Here is an 18,890-nt window from a genome sequence, read left to right as displayed (position 1 = left end):
CTTCTAGATGCTGCAATGCCTAAGTTAAGCACCTAAGTTAAGGAGGTTTGACTATGGCCCAGCACTGAAGTGCCTAATACTGACCATATCTATTTGCATTCTTTGCAGCCTTATGCAGATAGACTGAATATCTGTTGTACTAGGACCACAGTGCCACATGCTAAAGCCATTCTTTGCACTCAGAAAGACTATAAAGTTGTTAATTTTCTTAACAAAGGTAATTTTGATCTGGTCACATAATTCTACGAGCTGATACACAGATTTTAAAAACCCCAGGCGCCTTGTGAAACAAATCCGTTCTTGTCAGGGTGTACAAGTCTGCTCTCGACGTGAATTGTGTCTTAATTTGGACAAAGAAATTTGGAGTGGTTGGTACTGTAAATGACATTCTTGTTATTAAAAACAACAATATAGCTCTTTTTCACAGAATATTGCTTACATGACATTGTGGGCACCTAAAAAACAATTCCTCTCCGAAAGTCTTCTGCTTTGCAACATGGCATCAGTATTTTCCTTTAAAGGTATTTTTCCTCTTTTTGTATCTCTAGATGAAGCTTACATATATGCTTTTGTTTCACATGCTGTAGACATCAACAAGAAAATGTTTATTTGCAACTGTAATATGAAGTAGTGTACATTAATTCCTATGTGATTACATCGTAATTTAGTGATCAAGATAGAAAAGTAGATGTAAAAAAACACTTCTTCCAAGTGTTTTATTTTAATGTGTTGCTGTTACCATTATGCTAAAAAGTGAATCCGTGAATGTCAATATCATTCCAGTATTTCGTTTCCTCTAGAGTTACAGTATTCATTGACTTGGTACAGTCTTTGCTACTGAAGCCAAAAAATCCAATGCCTTGTCCTAACTTATGCATGCTACCAAAGAGGATTTTAGATCACAGGACACAGCTGAAGCCTGCAATCTGACTCTAAAGTTAAATACAAACAGAAATGAAAGAAATAAATGATGCACACATTTACTTGATGATCACAGATTACTTTGTATTATGGTACATGTGATATTTGTTTTTATTCTATATTACACATTATTTCAATTTATTTTTCATTAGTCAGTAGTATTTTGTCCAGAACTTCTTGCTATGTTGATAATTTAGCAATGGCATTCAGTTATTGTGGGTATGCATTTTTAATTATGCATTGCTTTGACAAATGATATGAAGTAAATTGAAAAATATCAGACAGGCATATTAAACACATGGAAGTTACCTTGGCAAGCACAACATTTCCACACTAGATGAGCTATTTCTGTCTTTTTCACTGATGTTATTTTAACTAGGGAGAAAGCAATTTAAAATGAAGTTAAAAAAAATGAGTGTGTATGAGTAATGTAAGGCTGTAATAATATTTTTAATGATATGTGCAGTTACCATAAACTGTGCTTTGGACACCCACATTTTGGAAAAGCCATTTTACTGATTGAGTTAGCTATCATCTTCCATTGTGATTTTAAGGAACGGTCATTTAGAACTCAAGATTTTTAGGAGGATGCTACATTAGTCATCTTGTGAAGATTTTGATGCTTTGGTTTTACATTGCTACTAGCCACACTATCCAACTATGGTTGATGCAACCGCATTGCGAAAATGTTTGTCCATTCAGTTATACCACTGCCTTTTTCACTTTTTGGTTGCCTAATTAGGTAAGTTTATATTGCACGAGCAGATTTTTTCTTCGTTTATTTTTGGTCCTAACTAGAGTAACGCTGGTGGCAGAGAAGAAATAAAAAAGTTCTAGCTAAAGATAGGTCACAGATTGACCTCTGCTAAACCAGAATTTAAACTGTTTCTGGTTTTTTTTGGAACAATTTAATGCCAGGGACACAACAGCTGAGTACACCAAATCATTTATAAAGTACAGTTTATACAGCAAATGCCAGCAGTAAATACAAATACAGTTTTCCCTGGTACTCCCACAAAATATTTTTTGTACATTAACCTAGTAGTATTGTTTGGGAACAAAACCAAACCAATAACATAGAAATACAGGTTTTGGATTCACATTGTCTATCTATATTTTTGCTTTATTAGATGGTGCCTAATTCTTTTTCGCTTATTGAAATAGTTTCAAATGAGGAAGTTGTATATTAGATCCTAGAGTTTGTCATAAAGTCCCCAAAAAGCAAGCTAGCCACTAATCAACCTATTTCTCTTGTGATTTCATAGCCCAAATACACAGTTCTTTAGATTATCTGCTGGTCTCAGAAACACTCCAGTTCTTTCACTCCAGCTCTTTTCCCTTCCCCTTCAAGCTGAAACTACATCTAGCTCTGATAGCCTGCAGGATGGACACATGGTCTAGTAATCTCTTTATCTATATGCTCCAAAGCTATGACCACATAACCTTTAATAGACCAAGTTTGGCATCAACTCTTATGTTGATTCACTAAATACAAAGGAATGACTCAGAGGATCATTTTTGCCACATTAATCTCCTTAACTGATACAATGAGTACACAATGATATAACATATTCATACGTGTAGATTTCATGTGCTCCTTTACCTAAGAGTAGGATGACAAAAAATGTAGGATGACACATTTGTACAAGCTGTTTCTGGATGAAGCATCAGATTTTATTACTTAAATTAATTTTATCATATGTGAGGCCTCACCTGGAGTAGTGTGTCCAGTTCTGGGCTCCCCAGTACAAGAGAGACATGGCACTCCTGGAGAGAGTCCAGCGGAGGGCTCTACCAAGATGATTAGAGGGCTGGAGCACCTCTCCTATGAAGAAAGACTGCGAGAGCAGGGCCTGTTCAGCCTGGAGAAGAGAAGACTGAGAGGCGATCTCATCAACGTGTACAAGTATCTGAAGGGGGAGTGTCAAGAGGATGAGGCCAGCCTCTTCTCCGTGGTGCCCAGCAACAGGACAAGAGGCAACGGGCACAAACTGAACCACAGGAAGTTCCACCTGAACCTGAGAAAAAACTTCTTCACTGTGAGGGTGCCAGAGCATTGGAACAGGTTGCCCAGAGAGGTAGTGGAGTCTCCTTCCCTGAAGATATTCAAAACCCGTCTGGATGTGATCCTGGGCAATATGCTCTAGGTGACCCTGCTTGAGCAGGGAGGTCGGACTAGATGATCTCCAGAGGTCCCTTCCAACCTAAACGATTCTGCGATTCTGTGATTCTGTGAAAAATTGATTCCATCCACCTTTTACCAAGAACACACAACCTGGCATAGACGGTTAATATAATTTTGTACACATGGTCCTGCTATGATTTCAGTCCACTACCAGCTTCCTTGGTGAGTTACCATTTTATCTGAAGCCAGCAAACAGTTAGGTTTGGTAATTGTATTGGTTTGAGACTTTCCTTTTCTGCACAAACTAAGAAGAAATCAGTTACAGAGTTAGATGAATTGACCAAGTAATGGACTTAATAATGTTGGCTGGGGTGCGATTTATGCAACTAAATGTAGCTAACGTCACTATCTACATCTGAGTGGTTATCTTAGGCTCTCTGTAGTCAGTGGAGACAAATGTATACCTTAGGATATGATTCACTTGATCCTAAAATAAGTGGCTGAAATAAGTCAGAAGAATTGCTCCCTATAAGAAACACAGAAATGATGCAGGTCTTTGTTTTATGTCTGGAAACCACTATACCAAGAATATAGCACAGGTACACTTGCCAGGTGGTTATTTTCTATTATCTGATAAATGCTCTATATTTGGGAAGAAAAGGATATGGTATAAAAGTTCTCCCAGTATCTCCTTACTCAGTCAATATTTCCTGAGGACGATTTATAGCTTCTGTTTTTACTAAGTGATGTAAAGGGGACTCTCACTGGAAGAGCAAGAAAATTGGCCCCACTGACAGTTAATACTGTCTGTTGGGTTGACTCTTAATAGCATAAAGGGAGAAGGGAAATCAGAGGCTACTGCATATTTCACCTTATAATCCATATAAGAAATAACATCAGCATTTATTGGCAGAAGAGACTGGGTGGAAAGGAGAGGGAGATATTAGCCGCATTTATGTGAAAAATAGAGACAGAAATGCAGTCTGTCTAACAAGGCAAAATACTTGCTCTGGAAAGGAAATATTTTCTTAAATATTATAACAGCACCTTGAAAACCTATTCTGGAATTGGCTCATTCTCTCTGATGGTAATGTCCAGTGGCAGATCAGGTCACTGAGATGAAGACCTTACAGTCCAAAGGATGGTGTCAGACAAAGGACGTAGTTGGTTCATCAGCATTTCTGTCAGTTATGGAAATACCTCACATGGAAATGTTATCCATAAATAAATACTTTCTGCCCCAATTCTCTGTTGTCTTTGATATGCCTCATAACAGTAATTTTTAGCTATGTAACTTTGGCACTTTAAAGACCACCCAAAGAGCTGCAGAATACCATTCTTACAAAAGCAAGAGGCAGTGTCCTTCATAAATATAAAATTACGCAGCTTATGATACGTTCTTTTCTTTTGTTTCTGTGAATAGTTGTAGAACTCTTGTGATTACAAAAGTAGGTCTAAACTCACAGAATTTCCTTCTTTTATTTAATATGGTCTGCTAATAGTAGAGTAAAATTAAAACGGTGTCAGATGTCAATGGCGTCAAATGTTTGAATTCTTTTTGTCTGCTTGTATGTTCTACACTGCTATCTAGTTGGCAAAAAAACTGCTATCTGATTGAACTGGTGAAAGAATAGAAAAGAGCAGAATTCAACATCTGGCAAGACGTAACCTGGACTTTCCTCTTGATTGTCTCTGTTTCAAATGCCAGGTGTCTATCACCTGGGGTCTAGCCTTACTTTGGCACAGTAAATCTATTACTAACTCTCTGAGGAATGCTGTTTCTGAACGATGCTGCTGTTAATGGAATACTGATTTACTGCCACAACTTTAAAGAATCTTTTTTAACATTATGTTACACTTCCCATCAATTTAGATCAACCAGACCCACCATATGTGAGAAGTTATCTGCATTTTTCTCCAATAAAACTGAAATGATGAAAGCTTTGCTTTCCCTGAGGTATCATCCACCGTTGGTAGCCCAGTTGTTTTTTCTTTAGCCCTCATCTTCTTTGTCAAGGCTGGAGCATATTATTCCTGCAATGCTTGCCAAAATTCTATGGCTTATTTGTTGTTTGAGACTCACCATATGTGTCTTTGATCCCTGCCTAGTAGGCACCTTGGCTGCTTGCCAGTTTGGCACTTAGATTATCAACAGCATGAATAGCTCCCTTGCTTCTGATTCTGTCCTTCTTGCTGTCATCAAACCACTCTTTAAACAACTTTCTTATTTTCTTTTAGATGCTTGTAAATGATCAACCTATTTTTACCGTGCCTTTCTTGGCCAGGGTTTCATGTCATGCTGCAGGAAATCCAATGGTTTGATGTTTCCACTTGCCATGATCTGACTGCCAACTACCTGTGTAGTCGCATGGGGACAACAAGCAGTACCTCTTAGAGAGATTTTTCAAGTTTCGTTGTGTATTATACAAACTTGTGTGTTCTTCCCATTTAGTAGATTTGGTGGCACGATTTCTGCAAGAGATTATTTACTTTAGTGAAAAGCATTCCTTTTAATAAACGTTTTTAAACCTTTGACCAGAATAGAGTGTGAGCCAACGAGAATGATAGATTCAGAGGAGTATCACAATGATATATAGTTTTAAGAGACAGATGGGAAGCCAAAAGCCAGTCATGTGTAATTTCTATTCACTATCCTTGTGTAGCATTAAACACATCTGAGTCCTTCCATGTGTTCTAGTAAACTGAAGTTGTTCCAAAATGCCATTGCTGAATGAAAAATATGCAGAATCAAAATAAGGAACAGCACAGGGCATAGCAAGGTCTAGACCATGAGAAGCACATGTGCTGTTACAGGAAGATCTGCCAGAAGTTTCTATTACTCCTTATATTATTTTGCAAACCTTCTAACAATAAATATACTGGTACTACCATTCAAGGAAAACAGCATATCTATCTTCATGTTAAAGCACAGAGTGGGGTAGAATAAGTTCTTTAGCCCCTGTAATTAAGGAACAGTATTAGCATGATTATGCCTGCCTGAGATGCACCCTTCCTGAAGTTAATTTTGACACTCTGTTGTCCCAAGTGACTCTTGTTTAGGAATAATGATTTGGTTTAGCTCTAAAGCTTTTAACATAGTGCTTTTTAGACAGCTAAATGATCAAGTGCCTCTCTCAAGAAACATGGAATTTCAGACCTAATTCAGACAAGTGAGCATATTTTATTCACAGAAGTATGCCTTTCAAGTTTGAAAAAACTGCTTTACCTAGAATCAGGACAAATAGCTGAAAAATTGCTATATATTGGTAGGGATGAAAAGCAAAATTCTGAGTTCAGGGAGAATAAGAGGTGTAATAGAAAAAACAATGAGAAATGGTAGAATGTGAATCAAGTTTACTGGGATTACGTTTTAATGTGTCATTGTTGCCTTTTCCTTCTTGGTCCAACAACATTTGGATTTCAGATAAAGAATGTTCCTCCACTGACGATATTCAGTGGCGTTCTGAGCCTTTAAGTGGGTTTGTGTCAGAAAACGTTCATAGTAGACTTAGGGTGGAAGAGCACGTTGAAGCTTTAAGCCCTATAAAAATAGCCATTCAATTCTGGCAGTGTGCTTTTCTGGTTTAGTTATGTTTATAATAACAATGACAGAGAAGCACTGCTATTAGGAGGGATTTAATAAGAAGTAGGCAGTAGTTTGATGGATTAGCTATCTGCAGAGGGTTATAATGAAACTAATGTCAGAAGTATTTTTAAGATGATGAAATGGAGCAAATAGCTTGACTTCAGTACTGGAGTACTGGAGCAGTTTAGAAGTGAATGGGCTAAGTAGGTAGGAGAGAGAGGTGTACCTTATACATAGAAATACTCTAACTTCCCCACCTAATAGCATTTTTCATCCTAATACCAATTAAATAAGAAATGTATAGAAAGCGTATCGATGAAGCGTCTTTCTCTTCATATATACCGCACTGTAGAAAAACTCAAATGGAAATAAAAAGAAAGGCTTGATTTTATCTTGAGCCTTTGTATATTTTATTCCTAGCTTCACAGCTTTACAGGTAATAAGGCCAAAGAAAGTAGCTGCAGTGTGTACTGGACAGCTAGTGGAATCTCAAACTGAAAATGTAGGAATTTTGAATGCAAAAATATTTTATTGGAAGAAAGAAAAAAAAAAACTCCCTGCCTCAAATCTCAGTCAGTGGGGAAATACCATGGCACCTGTCTGTGCCCAGGTTTGAAACTGCAGAAATGCCTGCTAGACAGACTTGATAAAAAAATCTTAAACGCTATTTTAAATAATTTCTGAAGGGATGGCGTTATCTTCAAAAAGAAAAAAAATCCCAGCCATTCAAACAGTATCCAGTTTTTGTTTACAATGGTACTCAGAAAGGAGGGAAGGGTTTGGATGCACAGAACAGTAAGCTTGAAACTCAAAGGTGTAAAAAAGACAGTGCTTCCAGAGCATTACAGCCATTAGCAAAGGACTGGGACAGAGACTTGGCTGTAAAACTGATAATCTTTCACAGAAAACGCCTAGGGAAAGGTTAGTGAATTTAACAAGAATTCTGTGATACCCCGGAAAAGCAATGATCCGGGAATAATTTCAAATGCATACGGTACTCCACTGGAGAGTAGCTTGGAAAGCTGGCTAACACAGTGAATGCTGAAGGAGATGACAAAATATAACCTGCTGCTTTTGAAAGAGCTGTCAAAATGTGAAGAGTGCTCCTTTTGCTATCTTCTAAATTTCTGCTGCCTAAACAAACACTGTATATAAACCCCCTTGGAAAAGATTTGCTGGCACCTGCAGGACCCAGGGACCGGAAGACGTTTGGTTCAGTCCCGCGGTGCCAACCAAGGCAAGCTGCCCTGATCTTGCCGCAGCCCTGGCCCTTCTCCTTCCCCAGCCATCAGAAATAATTTAAAGCACGACTTGGGTGACGCATTTCCCTCCGGCGTGCGCAGTTTCAGGAGAAACCTGGGGTAGGAGGGGTGGCTCTGCCCATTTTTGTCCTCCCCGGTGCTCCAGCCCCGCCGTGACCCCGGGTTTCCTCAGGGGTCACCCGCGCCACAGCCGGGTGCCCTGGCGTTGGCCATTCCCCCCGACCCCGGCCGCCGCGCTCCCGCCTCCCGTTTCCGCGAGGGCTTCCTCGGCCAGGCGCCCCCAGCGCCCAGGGAGGCGAGGCGGGGGGGCGTGAGGCGACGAGCCGCCCTGGTAGCGGCGGCAAGTGAGGCCCGCGGAGCCGCCTTGGGGCGAGCCGCCCCCGCCGCCGGGCCGCGGGCGGCCGTTGGCGGCGCGAGGCGGCGGTTGCCGCAGCAGCGGCGGGAGCGGCGCGAGGCGCCTCGGGGATGCGGCGGCGGCGGCTGCGGCTGGCCGCGCTCTCCGCCAATCACAGGGGCGGCGCGGGGCCGCGCTGCAGCCAGTGGGTGCGGCGGGCGCGGGGCGGCGGCCGGCGGGGCTGCCGGCGGGCCGGGAGGATGCGCTGACCTTGCGGCTGGCTGCCGGGCGCCCCGCCGCCGCCGCCGCCGCCGCCGCGCCATGGGCACGGTTCCGTCGGCGCTGAAGCACTGCCTCAGCTACCAGCACCTCCTCAAGGAGCAGCTGTGGATCGGCGAGCCGGCCCCGCCCGCGCCGGCGGCGGCGGCGGCGGCTCCGCACCCCGGGCAGGTATCGCCGGGCAGCCCGCGCCTCCGGGGCGGGCTGGGGGGTGAAGGGACGGGACGGGGCCGGCCGGCGTGAGCAGCGGCCGCCGCTAGGGGGAAGTCGGGGCGCGGCGGCCGCCGCCATGTGGTGTCCGGTCGCGGGCGGCCGCCGCGGCCCCCTAGGGCCTGCCTGCGGCCCCCGCCGCGGCGGCCGGTTGGGAGGAGCGAGGGGCGGCTGGCGGCCGGCCGGGCTCTGCCTGCCCCCGCACGGGTTTGCCCCTTGCTCATGCGGTATTTTACAGCACCGCTGATCTGAAAGCATCTGACTGGCAGCACGCACACGTGGGCACCTCCCCAGCGGAGCTGGGGGCAAGGATGGGGCAGAGTTGAGGGGGGAAAAAAATCCCTTCAGGGATTTTTCATCCCCTCCCCCGCCGTTGTAATCCAGTGCGTGAGAAGTGGGGAAAGTTGTGAAATTGTAGGTTGGCAGAACTGCTGGCAAGGCCACAGCAGCCTCGTCGCTCCCGGCCGTTGGTGTTTCTCAAGCTCTGGTGTTAATCCTTCCACAGAGGTGGCCTGAGCCCTCCCGGGGCTGCCGCTCCCCTGTGTCTGGCCCGCGCCGGTGACCCGCGTGGCAGCGGCCGGAGCAGCCAAGGCGGACGCGTCCGCCGGCCCGCCTGGCGGCTGGAGAGCCTCGACGGCCCTCGGGGACGCTGTCACCCTCCTCCTGGCCTGCTGTACTCTTGGCACCGACGGGATTGCCGCGGAGGGGAGAAGGAAGGCAGCTGCTGCCCTCTCGCCTGTGAGCTGTGAACACCTGGGGGAAGCGGCTGGAGATACTGGGGAGTGGGAGAGGAGGTTGGATGAGGAGGCAGATGGGCAGGCAGACAAGCACCATAGCACATGGCTTTGGAAGGAAGGAGTTGATGGAAGGAGAAAGCTGTGCCAATGGGCTTTGGGGAGAGGCTGGATAAATCTGGAAGGACGTCTCAGGAAGATGTCAATATGGAATATCAGCTACTTCAAAGAAGGAAATCATTTGGGGCATGGGATTGGCTTTAGTATCATAGCCCACATATTTTTAAGGCGTATTGTGCCTGAATTATCATTCTTAACAGAGTTAGACTCCAGTAATCAGTAGGCACTCCAGCTGTCAAAAGCGATTAGCCAGGTCTAGAACAGAATTAGTTTAAAAATTATGTCTTAAATGCATTTGCTGTTCGTTTTATCTGTGTTCTGTTTTCTACACCTTTTGGGTATACTGAGGCTACATCTTCCATTTTTCTCCACCAGGAGCAACTGAAATGCTGATGCTATTGGGTAGCAGTGTAACTTCGGAGGTGGAGCGATTATAAAAAAAGTAATGTTTTGAGTCTCATGAAAGCTGGCGACATTTCATTGTAATTTTGCTTCAGATGATCTGGGCTTGACTTTTCAAAAGCTACACACGTGGAATGCTTGTGGGAGATGTACTTATAAAATTTGTCAAGCCTTAAAAATACCCTTGTGAGCACAGAACTTTGTATAGGTAAGCTACACTACAACTTCCAGCTATTATAATTTCCTGAGCATGGTGTCTATCCAGCAGTGAATTGTGGGGAAAAGTTTGAATGCAGTTCCCTCAGCTGGTTCTAAAAAAGTGGAAAAACCTTTTCTTACTGTAAAAATAAATAAAATGAAAGGACTTTTTATACATTAGGCATGAAGTAAAGCACAGTCCTCTTCAGTGACATTATGTGCCCTTGCTACATTTTGGTGCATCATTTTCTTTCAAAACATGTGAATGCTTTCTAAAAAATTCCTTCAAAATATCTTAATTTGCCACTTCAGTTGCATGAGTCTCTAGCCTCTATCAGACAGAGGATCTGAAAGGTTCAAGGACTATTGCAACAAAGAGAGAGTTCATTTGAAGTCAAACAGTGAAATCTTCCCGAAAATTCATAAGTCAAGAAAAAATGATCAAATTCTTTGTTTTAATAGATGCCAGTAACTTTTGCTTCATTTTTGCAGTGCTCTTCAGTGACTATGTTTTTTTTCTTTCTCATCACAATTTTTTCTTCCTGTAAAGATACAGAGAGATGTCTTCCTCAGTAACAGTAGCAAACATGAGAATTTACTGCTTATCCTCCTCGTGCATATTGATGTGACTGTAAGCTGCATAGCCTACTCAGGCCACTGACACTAATCATATTAAGTCCAGAGTTGGGCACTGTTTGTATTCTAGCATCAACGTCTGCATAACCTCCCTATGATTTTTTATTAGATAATTTTCATAATTTTTTTACTTTACATGAATCTGTTCCAGTTTCCATTTTTTTTCACAAGGATCCTAAAACAACCTGTAAAGCAATCAAACTGTTACATTTTCCTTATGCTTGAGTGCATTCTGTAGCTACCCTTTTAGGAAAAAAAAAAGTTCCTCTTTATGTGAATGGAATTCATTGTAGCTCAATAGGAGGTAGTAAAAAGTGAATTTTTTGTTTTGACCAGTGCATGCAAGACAGTTGTGGGGGCATTGTAATCACAATTTTGCAGGTACACAAAGAAATAAAATGGGGGAAGGGGGAAGTATGAAAACAGTTTCCCAGAAATAATGTAGTGCTTTCACATCTAATGAAAACAGGGAGTTGATTTCACTGCTAAAATTTTTCAAGATTCTGTAAACACAAAGTAAAATGTAGGTGTTATTAGAGTGTTACTACCAGTGCTCTTGTAAAAGTAAAATCATTCTTTTTTTTGTTTGAAAAATACCCCAGTTTCTATAAATTTGTTTATGTACTGTACCAAGTAATTTGTAAAGGTCCAAGTTAATTCACCAGGAGCTGTGTCTGAGGCAAAATAACAGGGCCTAAAGTGAGTAGCTGAGGGTCTTGGATCTTTGTTTTCCCTTAATTTTCCTGCTTCCTGTAGCCAGTATTTTTATGATTGTTAAAGCTATATGTAGCTTTAAAACGCAGGGCTTCTTGAGGAGTGAAACTATTGAAAAGGAGGACTGAAAAGCAAAAGGTAATTGGGCTAACAGCTAGATAGAAATTAAGTAAAATTTGCTAATATCTCAATTTCATTCATGTTTAGTATATCTGTTCTGTGCTACGCAGATAAACTATTGCGCACTTGACTGGTCAAAGGGACACCCTATTCCTTTTGCAGTACCTTCATCTTCTTCCTCCATTTTCTTCCTTTCTTTTTCTTACCTTTTATGTAATGGAATCCTAGTTCAGATTCATCCCTGTAGTGTTACCCCAGTGTACGTTATTTTTATTAATAAGTCTGATTAATCTGACTAAACACTTTTAAGCAATTAACATACCTTAGTTCACATATGCATAGACTTCAGGAGTACTTTTGATATGGTGCTACTTGAGAAGTTTGTTAAGGAAGACATGGATTTATGTAAGAACTGTAAAATGGGCTAGGATCTACCTAAGAAGTAGATGGCAGTGGAAATTGTTGCAGTATTAGCACATTTCCTCAGTAATCAAGATTGCTATTGATTGTAACACATGGCACTTGCTTGCAGTTTGTTGTGTACTCTGCGTTCTGTTTTGTAGAAAAGTTGGGCTGAGCAGCAGGGAGAAGGCTGTGCACGAGCTGCTGGCTGCTGTGCACTGGTTTAGGGGCTGCCTTCTGGCATGAAGGTGACATGCTCTGAGAACAACTGACATTGGTCCCACCCTACAGATTTAACGTTATGTTTTCACATAGATTAAATGGAATTTTAATGGATTAGGAATATGCTGAGGACACAGCAGGGAAGAACCGGATGCTGAGGAAGTGGTGTAAAAGACTGGGATGAAATTCAAGAATACAAAATGATTAGGTACTTGGAGACTAATAACCCAAATTCTGCTATAAACTATAAACTGTGAGATTATCAGTTAGAAGTGATTGAGGAAGTGAGGAACCTTGGAATACTAACAAATCGTAGGAGAACTGTGAGTTGCCAATACAGTACAGCTGTTAAAAAATAAAATGAAATCCTAGGATATATCAGATAAGGCATTTTCAGTCAGACAGTGACATGTTAGTGCCATTGCAAAAGACCTTATCTGAGGCATGTACAATTTTGGTTAGCCATGTTCAAGAAAATTGAGTTCCAGCTGGAACAGGTCAGGTCTTGCACCGCTAGAATAATCAGAAAAATGAAGATGAAATGTAAGATGACTTTTGCTTGTTCAATATCTAGTGGTAAGACCTGGGGGAAGGGCGTGGAGGGAGGAGAGAAGAAATAGCTGTATAAAATTACCGCACAAACACACATACACACACGCACAAAATCTGTCTACATATTAAATATAGAATAGAAATTTAAAAAAATCTAAATATCTAGTGATGAGATACTTCAATAGCTTTCTAATGAAAATAATGAGGATGAATAACTTGTGAATTTAAGTTTAAAAATAGGATTATGATGTGGTGTCTGTAGTAGCAGAAATAGGTAGGTAATCTTAAGATTTTTAGGTAGTAGAAAGTGTAGGAATAGACATGTAAATGATTTAAAATAGAGGCAATTCCAAATCCAGTTTTTGATTGCATCACATGCCTTACAGTACATTGGAAAAAATAGGATTAGTTGAGGACAGAGTATCAACTTCAATGGCACTTTATCAGTGCATCCTACTCTACTCTGCAAAAGGACAGCAGCTAAACATAACTAATTAATGATCATCTTTCTCTTGAACAGTTGTGCTCAAATGTACCAGTGGCCACATGCACTAAAATGGGTATCTTAGGGCTTATCTGGTTCGGTGAGGGCTGCTTGTGCTTAGTACAAGCAAAGCAAATAGGAGTCAAAGACAAAACTCTAGTCTCTTGCTCCATTGGGTGTGGCTCTGCCTCTTGGAGGAGTAAATCTTTCTAAATAATGCTGTTGTGAGTGATGTCTTGTAGGCTTGCTGTCACATTTAGGCTGTCCTGTAGAACGCAGCACCCAGTATTATTAACAGTTGTTCAGTGTGTGACCATTGGATAGCACAGTTACATTATTATCAGTTCTGTTACTGCAGACGGACAGAAGCTCTTCGTGTTAAATACATATTTTTTAAAATAATTGAGCAAAAGCTCAGGTCCTCCAATTTAGACAGCCAACATCTGTTTTGGTGCCTACGTCTCACTGATTTATATGATACATGTCTAAATGTTTTTGAGGATTTGGACCTAACATGCACAGAATAATCTAGCCTCTTACCCACAGCCTAAGATTCCCTGACCCCCTGATTCCTCACTAGCTACCACATTTGGAGTAAAAGATAGATACCGTTGGCTTACTTCTGCAGTTCTAATTTGATCATTTAGATTTTGTAATATACTATCATTTTAGTAACTATGTGTTAGCAATCCCTCAGATTCATTTTTAAAGTAGATCAGAAATAACGTAACAAAGTCCATTTAACAAGCTTATGTATATTTCTGTTAGCCACTTCTTGTGTTCAAAGTTTGATGCTTGGTTCAAATTGCAACGTAAAAATGAGGCATATGGTATCATGCTACCTGGGATGAGAAGGCATGTCTTTTATTTGAATCTTTCAGCTACGCTTCAGAGAGATTGATTTGAGACATATTACATTTCATATTCTTTTTATCTCTATGTAATTATATATTCCAGGAACAAATTCACATTTGCTTTAACATAGACAAGTGGTTTATGTGCTTGTTTCTTTTCTACTATCATTTCCAAAAATTGTACCATGTCTTCTTAAAAAAAAAAAAAAACAACTGTCTTCCTCCCCTCTAAATTATCCTGGAAATACATGAGAAGTGGTATGTAAGGTCACACCAGCAGCCTGTTAACTAAAGATGTAGGTTATTTTTGTTTTTTGTGTTTTATTTAGTTTATTTAGTTTAAGAAGTACTATAGAATTGTGCTGTCAAAGCTACTGCAAATGTATTAAGTTATTATGGCAATTACAATACATAATAAATACATTGTAATTTATATTCAGTTTATTTGAAATATAAAAATATTTCAAGAGAAGGTAAATGACACTCCCACTGAATTTAATAGGAGTTCACTGCTGAGCTCTTTTAAACATTTTCTTTGAAATCAAGAAGAGTTTTCTCTGTAGTGGATCAAGTCGCTAGACTCATCTTGATTTTTTCGCCAGATAATCTTCATGCTGTGAAGTAAGAGCTCAAGAACATTGGAGGGTGGAATGTTGAAGACAGAAAGAAACAAAAGGCTAAGCAGTAAGTGTGCTAAAGTTGCCAAACAGGGTGTTGGAATTTAAAAGGCTGATAATAAAGTTAAAGTTTGACCTGAGTGAAGTCACTGACTTTTAGTTCTTGTATGCCATTGGATTGTAAATAGTGGAAGGATAATTGAAAATTCTTAGCAGATACAGATTCATGTTATATTTGAATTATTTTGTGGGTTCAGAACTTTATATTACAGCTGGAAATGTTGTAAAGGATTTTACAGATCTTGCTCTGCAAATTTGGGAATTAAAAAAATACACAGGAAATTTCTACTCAGACCCAACATCTGTTTTTTGGTGAGATCCTGTTTTTGACTTCTCCCACCTCCACCTCCTTCAGAGACTACGTATGGGCACGGTGATGTTCATTTCCTGTCTTGCCAGCTCAAGGAAGAAGATTAATTTCAGACACCCCCTGTTTCAGATCATCATACTGAAGGTCATACGTCTTGGGATCATTTTTCCTACTACATTTTGTCATTGCCTTTGTTGAGGATGAAAATAAGTGACTTGCCTAAGGTCAACTAGATCCATATATAGTTCCTATCAAAATAAATGAGAATATATTCATTAGCTCAGCTTTCGTTCTTAATAAGGATTTCACTTAAATTTCTGGACCTTCTAGCATCTTAGTTGCTCTCGTTTGGTTAGGGTGATCTCACAAGCTGTTTTATCTACTATAAGATTTGCCAGTTGGTCAAACACAGAAGTTTTCATAAAGCAAAATACTTATTGCTACTTGTTTATTTAGTGTTAACTAAATGTTATTTAATCAAATTTTGTATTTTTGAAATGTCTGACAGGAGACTAATAAATAGTATTAACAGTAGTCTCTATAGTGGCTTGGATCAGCAGTTCATGGTTTCTCAGACAGATTTGTCCCAAAGAAGGTACGGTCCTGGGTACTTAGAATGAGGTTGCACTCATTTCCTCTAAGTGTTAATGCTGGGAGTTTTTTCATCTTTCAGAGGAAAAAAGTGTCTCCAGTTCTTGCAGCATTTGGGTTGAAAGATTCGCTTGGTTGTGAATGTGTGGTTGAATTTCAGTTTCTCTCTGAATATCATGCAATGAGAAATTGGTGTAGTGGAAGTACAGTCCGGAGATAAAGCTGATAGGAGTGAGTTTGTCACCTCTGCTCTTTCACAACATAAATTTTGGAGGCATTTAACCAAGGTGCTGATCCTCTGAAATTTTAAAAATTGAAAGTTAAAGAGGGTCTTTGATGTGTCAAGTAGAGGAGGAGTTATGTTACTTTTAAAGAAACAGTGGGTGACTTCAGAAAAGTAGTTATTTAGTACTTCAGGCTGTGTTGAATTCTCTTCTATCGTTTAGCTCCTTCATTTATTTAACAAAGATCCACTCTTTTCTTTAACATTCTTCTTTTTCCCCAAATGTATATTTAAAAAGATATATGAAGTACAAAAGAGAAAATGTATGCTAAAGATGTTGTGTGCTATTTTTGACCTTACAATGCATACCACCTTACAATGTATAGCAGTGCACATCACATCATAATGTGTATGTGGACCTGGACGTACTTACAACGTAATGAAGAACCAGGCACTCAGATGTTTGTGAAAAGTAAGGCTTATCAATTAACAGATCTTAAGAAAATAATGGCACAGAAAAATGCTGATTTTAAGACTTGAGAAAGAAAAACTGTCAGATGCAAATTTATGTGGAAGGGTACCCTTTGGCTGTCTAGTCCATCTGTCTTCTATCATATAGAAAAACTCAACAGAATATTGAAATTCTGAGAATAGTTGATTTATTGGCTTATTTGGAATTTGTGAGGTAAGAGCATGTAGTATAAGGCCTATAGCTCCATGATCAAAATTAGGCATTCATACTATGCTGTTTTAAATACCAGTAAAACTAATTTAGCTTTTTGGCTCTTCAGCAAAAGGGAAATATTTTATTACCGCTTTATTAGTGGTTCACACTTCTATAGCCCTTTTGGGGCAGAATTATCAAACTGGTATATTAACCTTAAAACTAAGCCATGCAGTGGAGATAAAAGCCTTTTCTATCTTGTAATATGTTGCTAGTGACATAGATTGTAACGGAGAGTCAAGAGTTTATTAAACGAGAGATTATGAATCGCATACTGACTTTTGTTTTCTGAGTTTCTCAGTCTTTTCATCAATCTCTCACTCTGAAGGAGTATAAACCTTATGTCACAAAACTGATAAATGCATGATTTACGTTTCAGAAAAATACTTCCAAGGATAGTTTTAAGGGTTGCTTTTTAATCATAAGGTATTACAGTTAGAAATAATCAGCTCATGATTTTTCAGACTTCTGCAGGGTTGGATGTAGTAACTGACAGTGAAGATTTTGATCATGGTTTGGGACAAAATTCCGATGTTGCAAAACATGAAAAAGAAGCTGCAGGTGATGCGAAGAAAATTATACTTTCTGTTGGAAGATTGTTTTACCTGTACATTTTTAGATAATTCCTGTGCTAAATAGAGATTTTTTTATGGTGTAGTGTAAAGTAATGTAATTTACTCTAATTGTTACATTGCATGTTAATTTATTATTTGGATTAAATATCCTTGTGAGACAATGCTTCTCAACAGTTCTTACTGTGAAAAGTAGATTTATTGCATGCAAAAACTGCTAAAAGGTGTATTGGTAGGAAAACTGAGCTGGGTAGACATTTCTTCTTTGTTTGGCTGTTTTTTTTGTCCACAGATGTTAGCTGTTTTGTGTGGGAATAAAGGTGTTAGTTTATGAGTTTCTTGGAAAAAAAATTTTAAAGCTTTGAATCCATGAGATGTGGACTGAAGCGCCAGAGGACATTAGTGGAATGTTAGGTGAAATCCATAGGGAAATAATTCAACAGCAGCATCTGGAAAGGAGCTGTATGTGGCTTTAGGGTTTACTTTTAATGTAAGTAGTTAAGATGAGATTAAATATAGGTGTTAGTATGTGAGAAATGGGGGAGCGAGCTAAGTGATGAAGGTATATCATGTGGAACACTGGGATGAGGAAAAAGATTTAACAGAATCCATGGCTAATCGCAGCTGAATTTTTAAAAACCTGGAAACATAGTTTGGGTTGAACTACACGTTGGAGTCATACAAAGAAAAACAGCTTACATGAAGAATTTATTGGAAAAAAGAAGAGAGAGGATGGGCAAGTTCCTTGGCCATGCTGTGTCTCATTTTTGCTGGAGTAGCGTGAAGAAGATGGAAAGTTAAGCTACTACGCCAGCTGGCTCTTGCCAGAACATAGAAGAATCTACTGCTGATTGGGAATTGTCTCTTGTCTCCCTGTCACTTTCTGATGTTTGGGATTTGTTTCAGTTGCGTAAGCATAGTTGTCTGGTGCCATTTGAGATGCCCTAGGGTAACAGAAAGCTCAAAGGTCTTGCAGATACCACACAGGATCTGTGGGAGAGCTGGGTCCTCTGGACTGGTAGCTGGAGGTCAAATGGAATGTATCTCAAAAGCACTAAGCCTGTAATTAGCCAACTGAATTGTGTCGTTACTACTCAGCTTAGCTGTTTCTGAGGCTCTTGGTCCAGTGTTGACGATGCAGAGAAATGGCTTGATTCAGCTGCCCACGCTTCATTGCCAATGCTATTTAAGATGCTCTGGTCTTGGCCTTCAGGTGCCCAAAAAGACACAATCCCATGTGCTGTATTTTGGAAACCTTAAGAATATACCAGTATATAAATGGACTGTAATGGGACACTTAGCATACCTGTAGACACCTATATGTATAAGGCCAAGTTATCTTAAACTCCAATTGAATCTTACTATTAAGGACGTTTCAGAACATTTTGAACTTGGTGGTATGGTTGGACTGCCGTTTAGTCCCTAATTATGATTGATCAGCAGAATTTAGAACAATCCGTCGGCCAAGATTGTTGTAATTATTGGTCATAGTAAGAAGCAAGTACAACTGATGGTAATACCGTTAGATGTATTTGACAAATTTCACATGTGGTTAACACTTACCCACTTATCTTATTACCAGTTTTACAGAAATGCACATTTTTTTCTCATCTGTTGCACATCTTATTACTCAGAATA

General features: G+C 40.2%; 1 protein-coding gene and 1 long non-coding RNA gene across 5 annotated transcripts in view; both read left to right on the top strand.

Annotated features, from left to right (window-relative positions):
* Positions 1-8,461: 8,461 nt before the first annotated feature.
* Positions 8,462-18,890, top strand: part of HMGCLL1 (3-hydroxy-3-methylglutaryl-CoA lyase like 1) — an 87,281-nt gene continuing 76,852 nt past the window's right edge. For all 4 annotated transcript variants that reach the window (XM_068937397.1, XM_068937393.1, XM_068937395.1 and 1 more), the window contains exon 1: positions 8,462-8,678. In XM_068937397.1, coding sequence (XP_068793498.1) covers positions 8,550-8,678 — 129 coding nt within the window. In that variant the 5' untranslated portion in view covers positions 8,462-8,549. The remainder of the gene's footprint in view (positions 8,679-18,890) is intronic.
* On the top strand, positions 9,306-17,418 carry LOC104151951 (uncharacterized). The gene is made up of 2 exons (XR_011140100.1): positions 9,306-9,455; positions 9,947-17,418. It is a non-coding gene; the product is annotated as an uncharacterized lncRNA (long non-coding RNA).

Source organism: Struthio camelus, chromosome 3, assembly GCF_040807025.1.
Source record: "Struthio camelus isolate bStrCam1 chromosome 3, bStrCam1.hap1, whole genome shotgun sequence".
Classification (NCBI taxonomy): domain Eukaryota; kingdom Metazoa; phylum Chordata; class Aves; order Struthioniformes; family Struthionidae; genus Struthio; species Struthio camelus.
The sequence above is the reverse complement of the archived record's forward strand: the minus strand, read 5'-3'. Positions and strand labels throughout refer to the sequence as shown.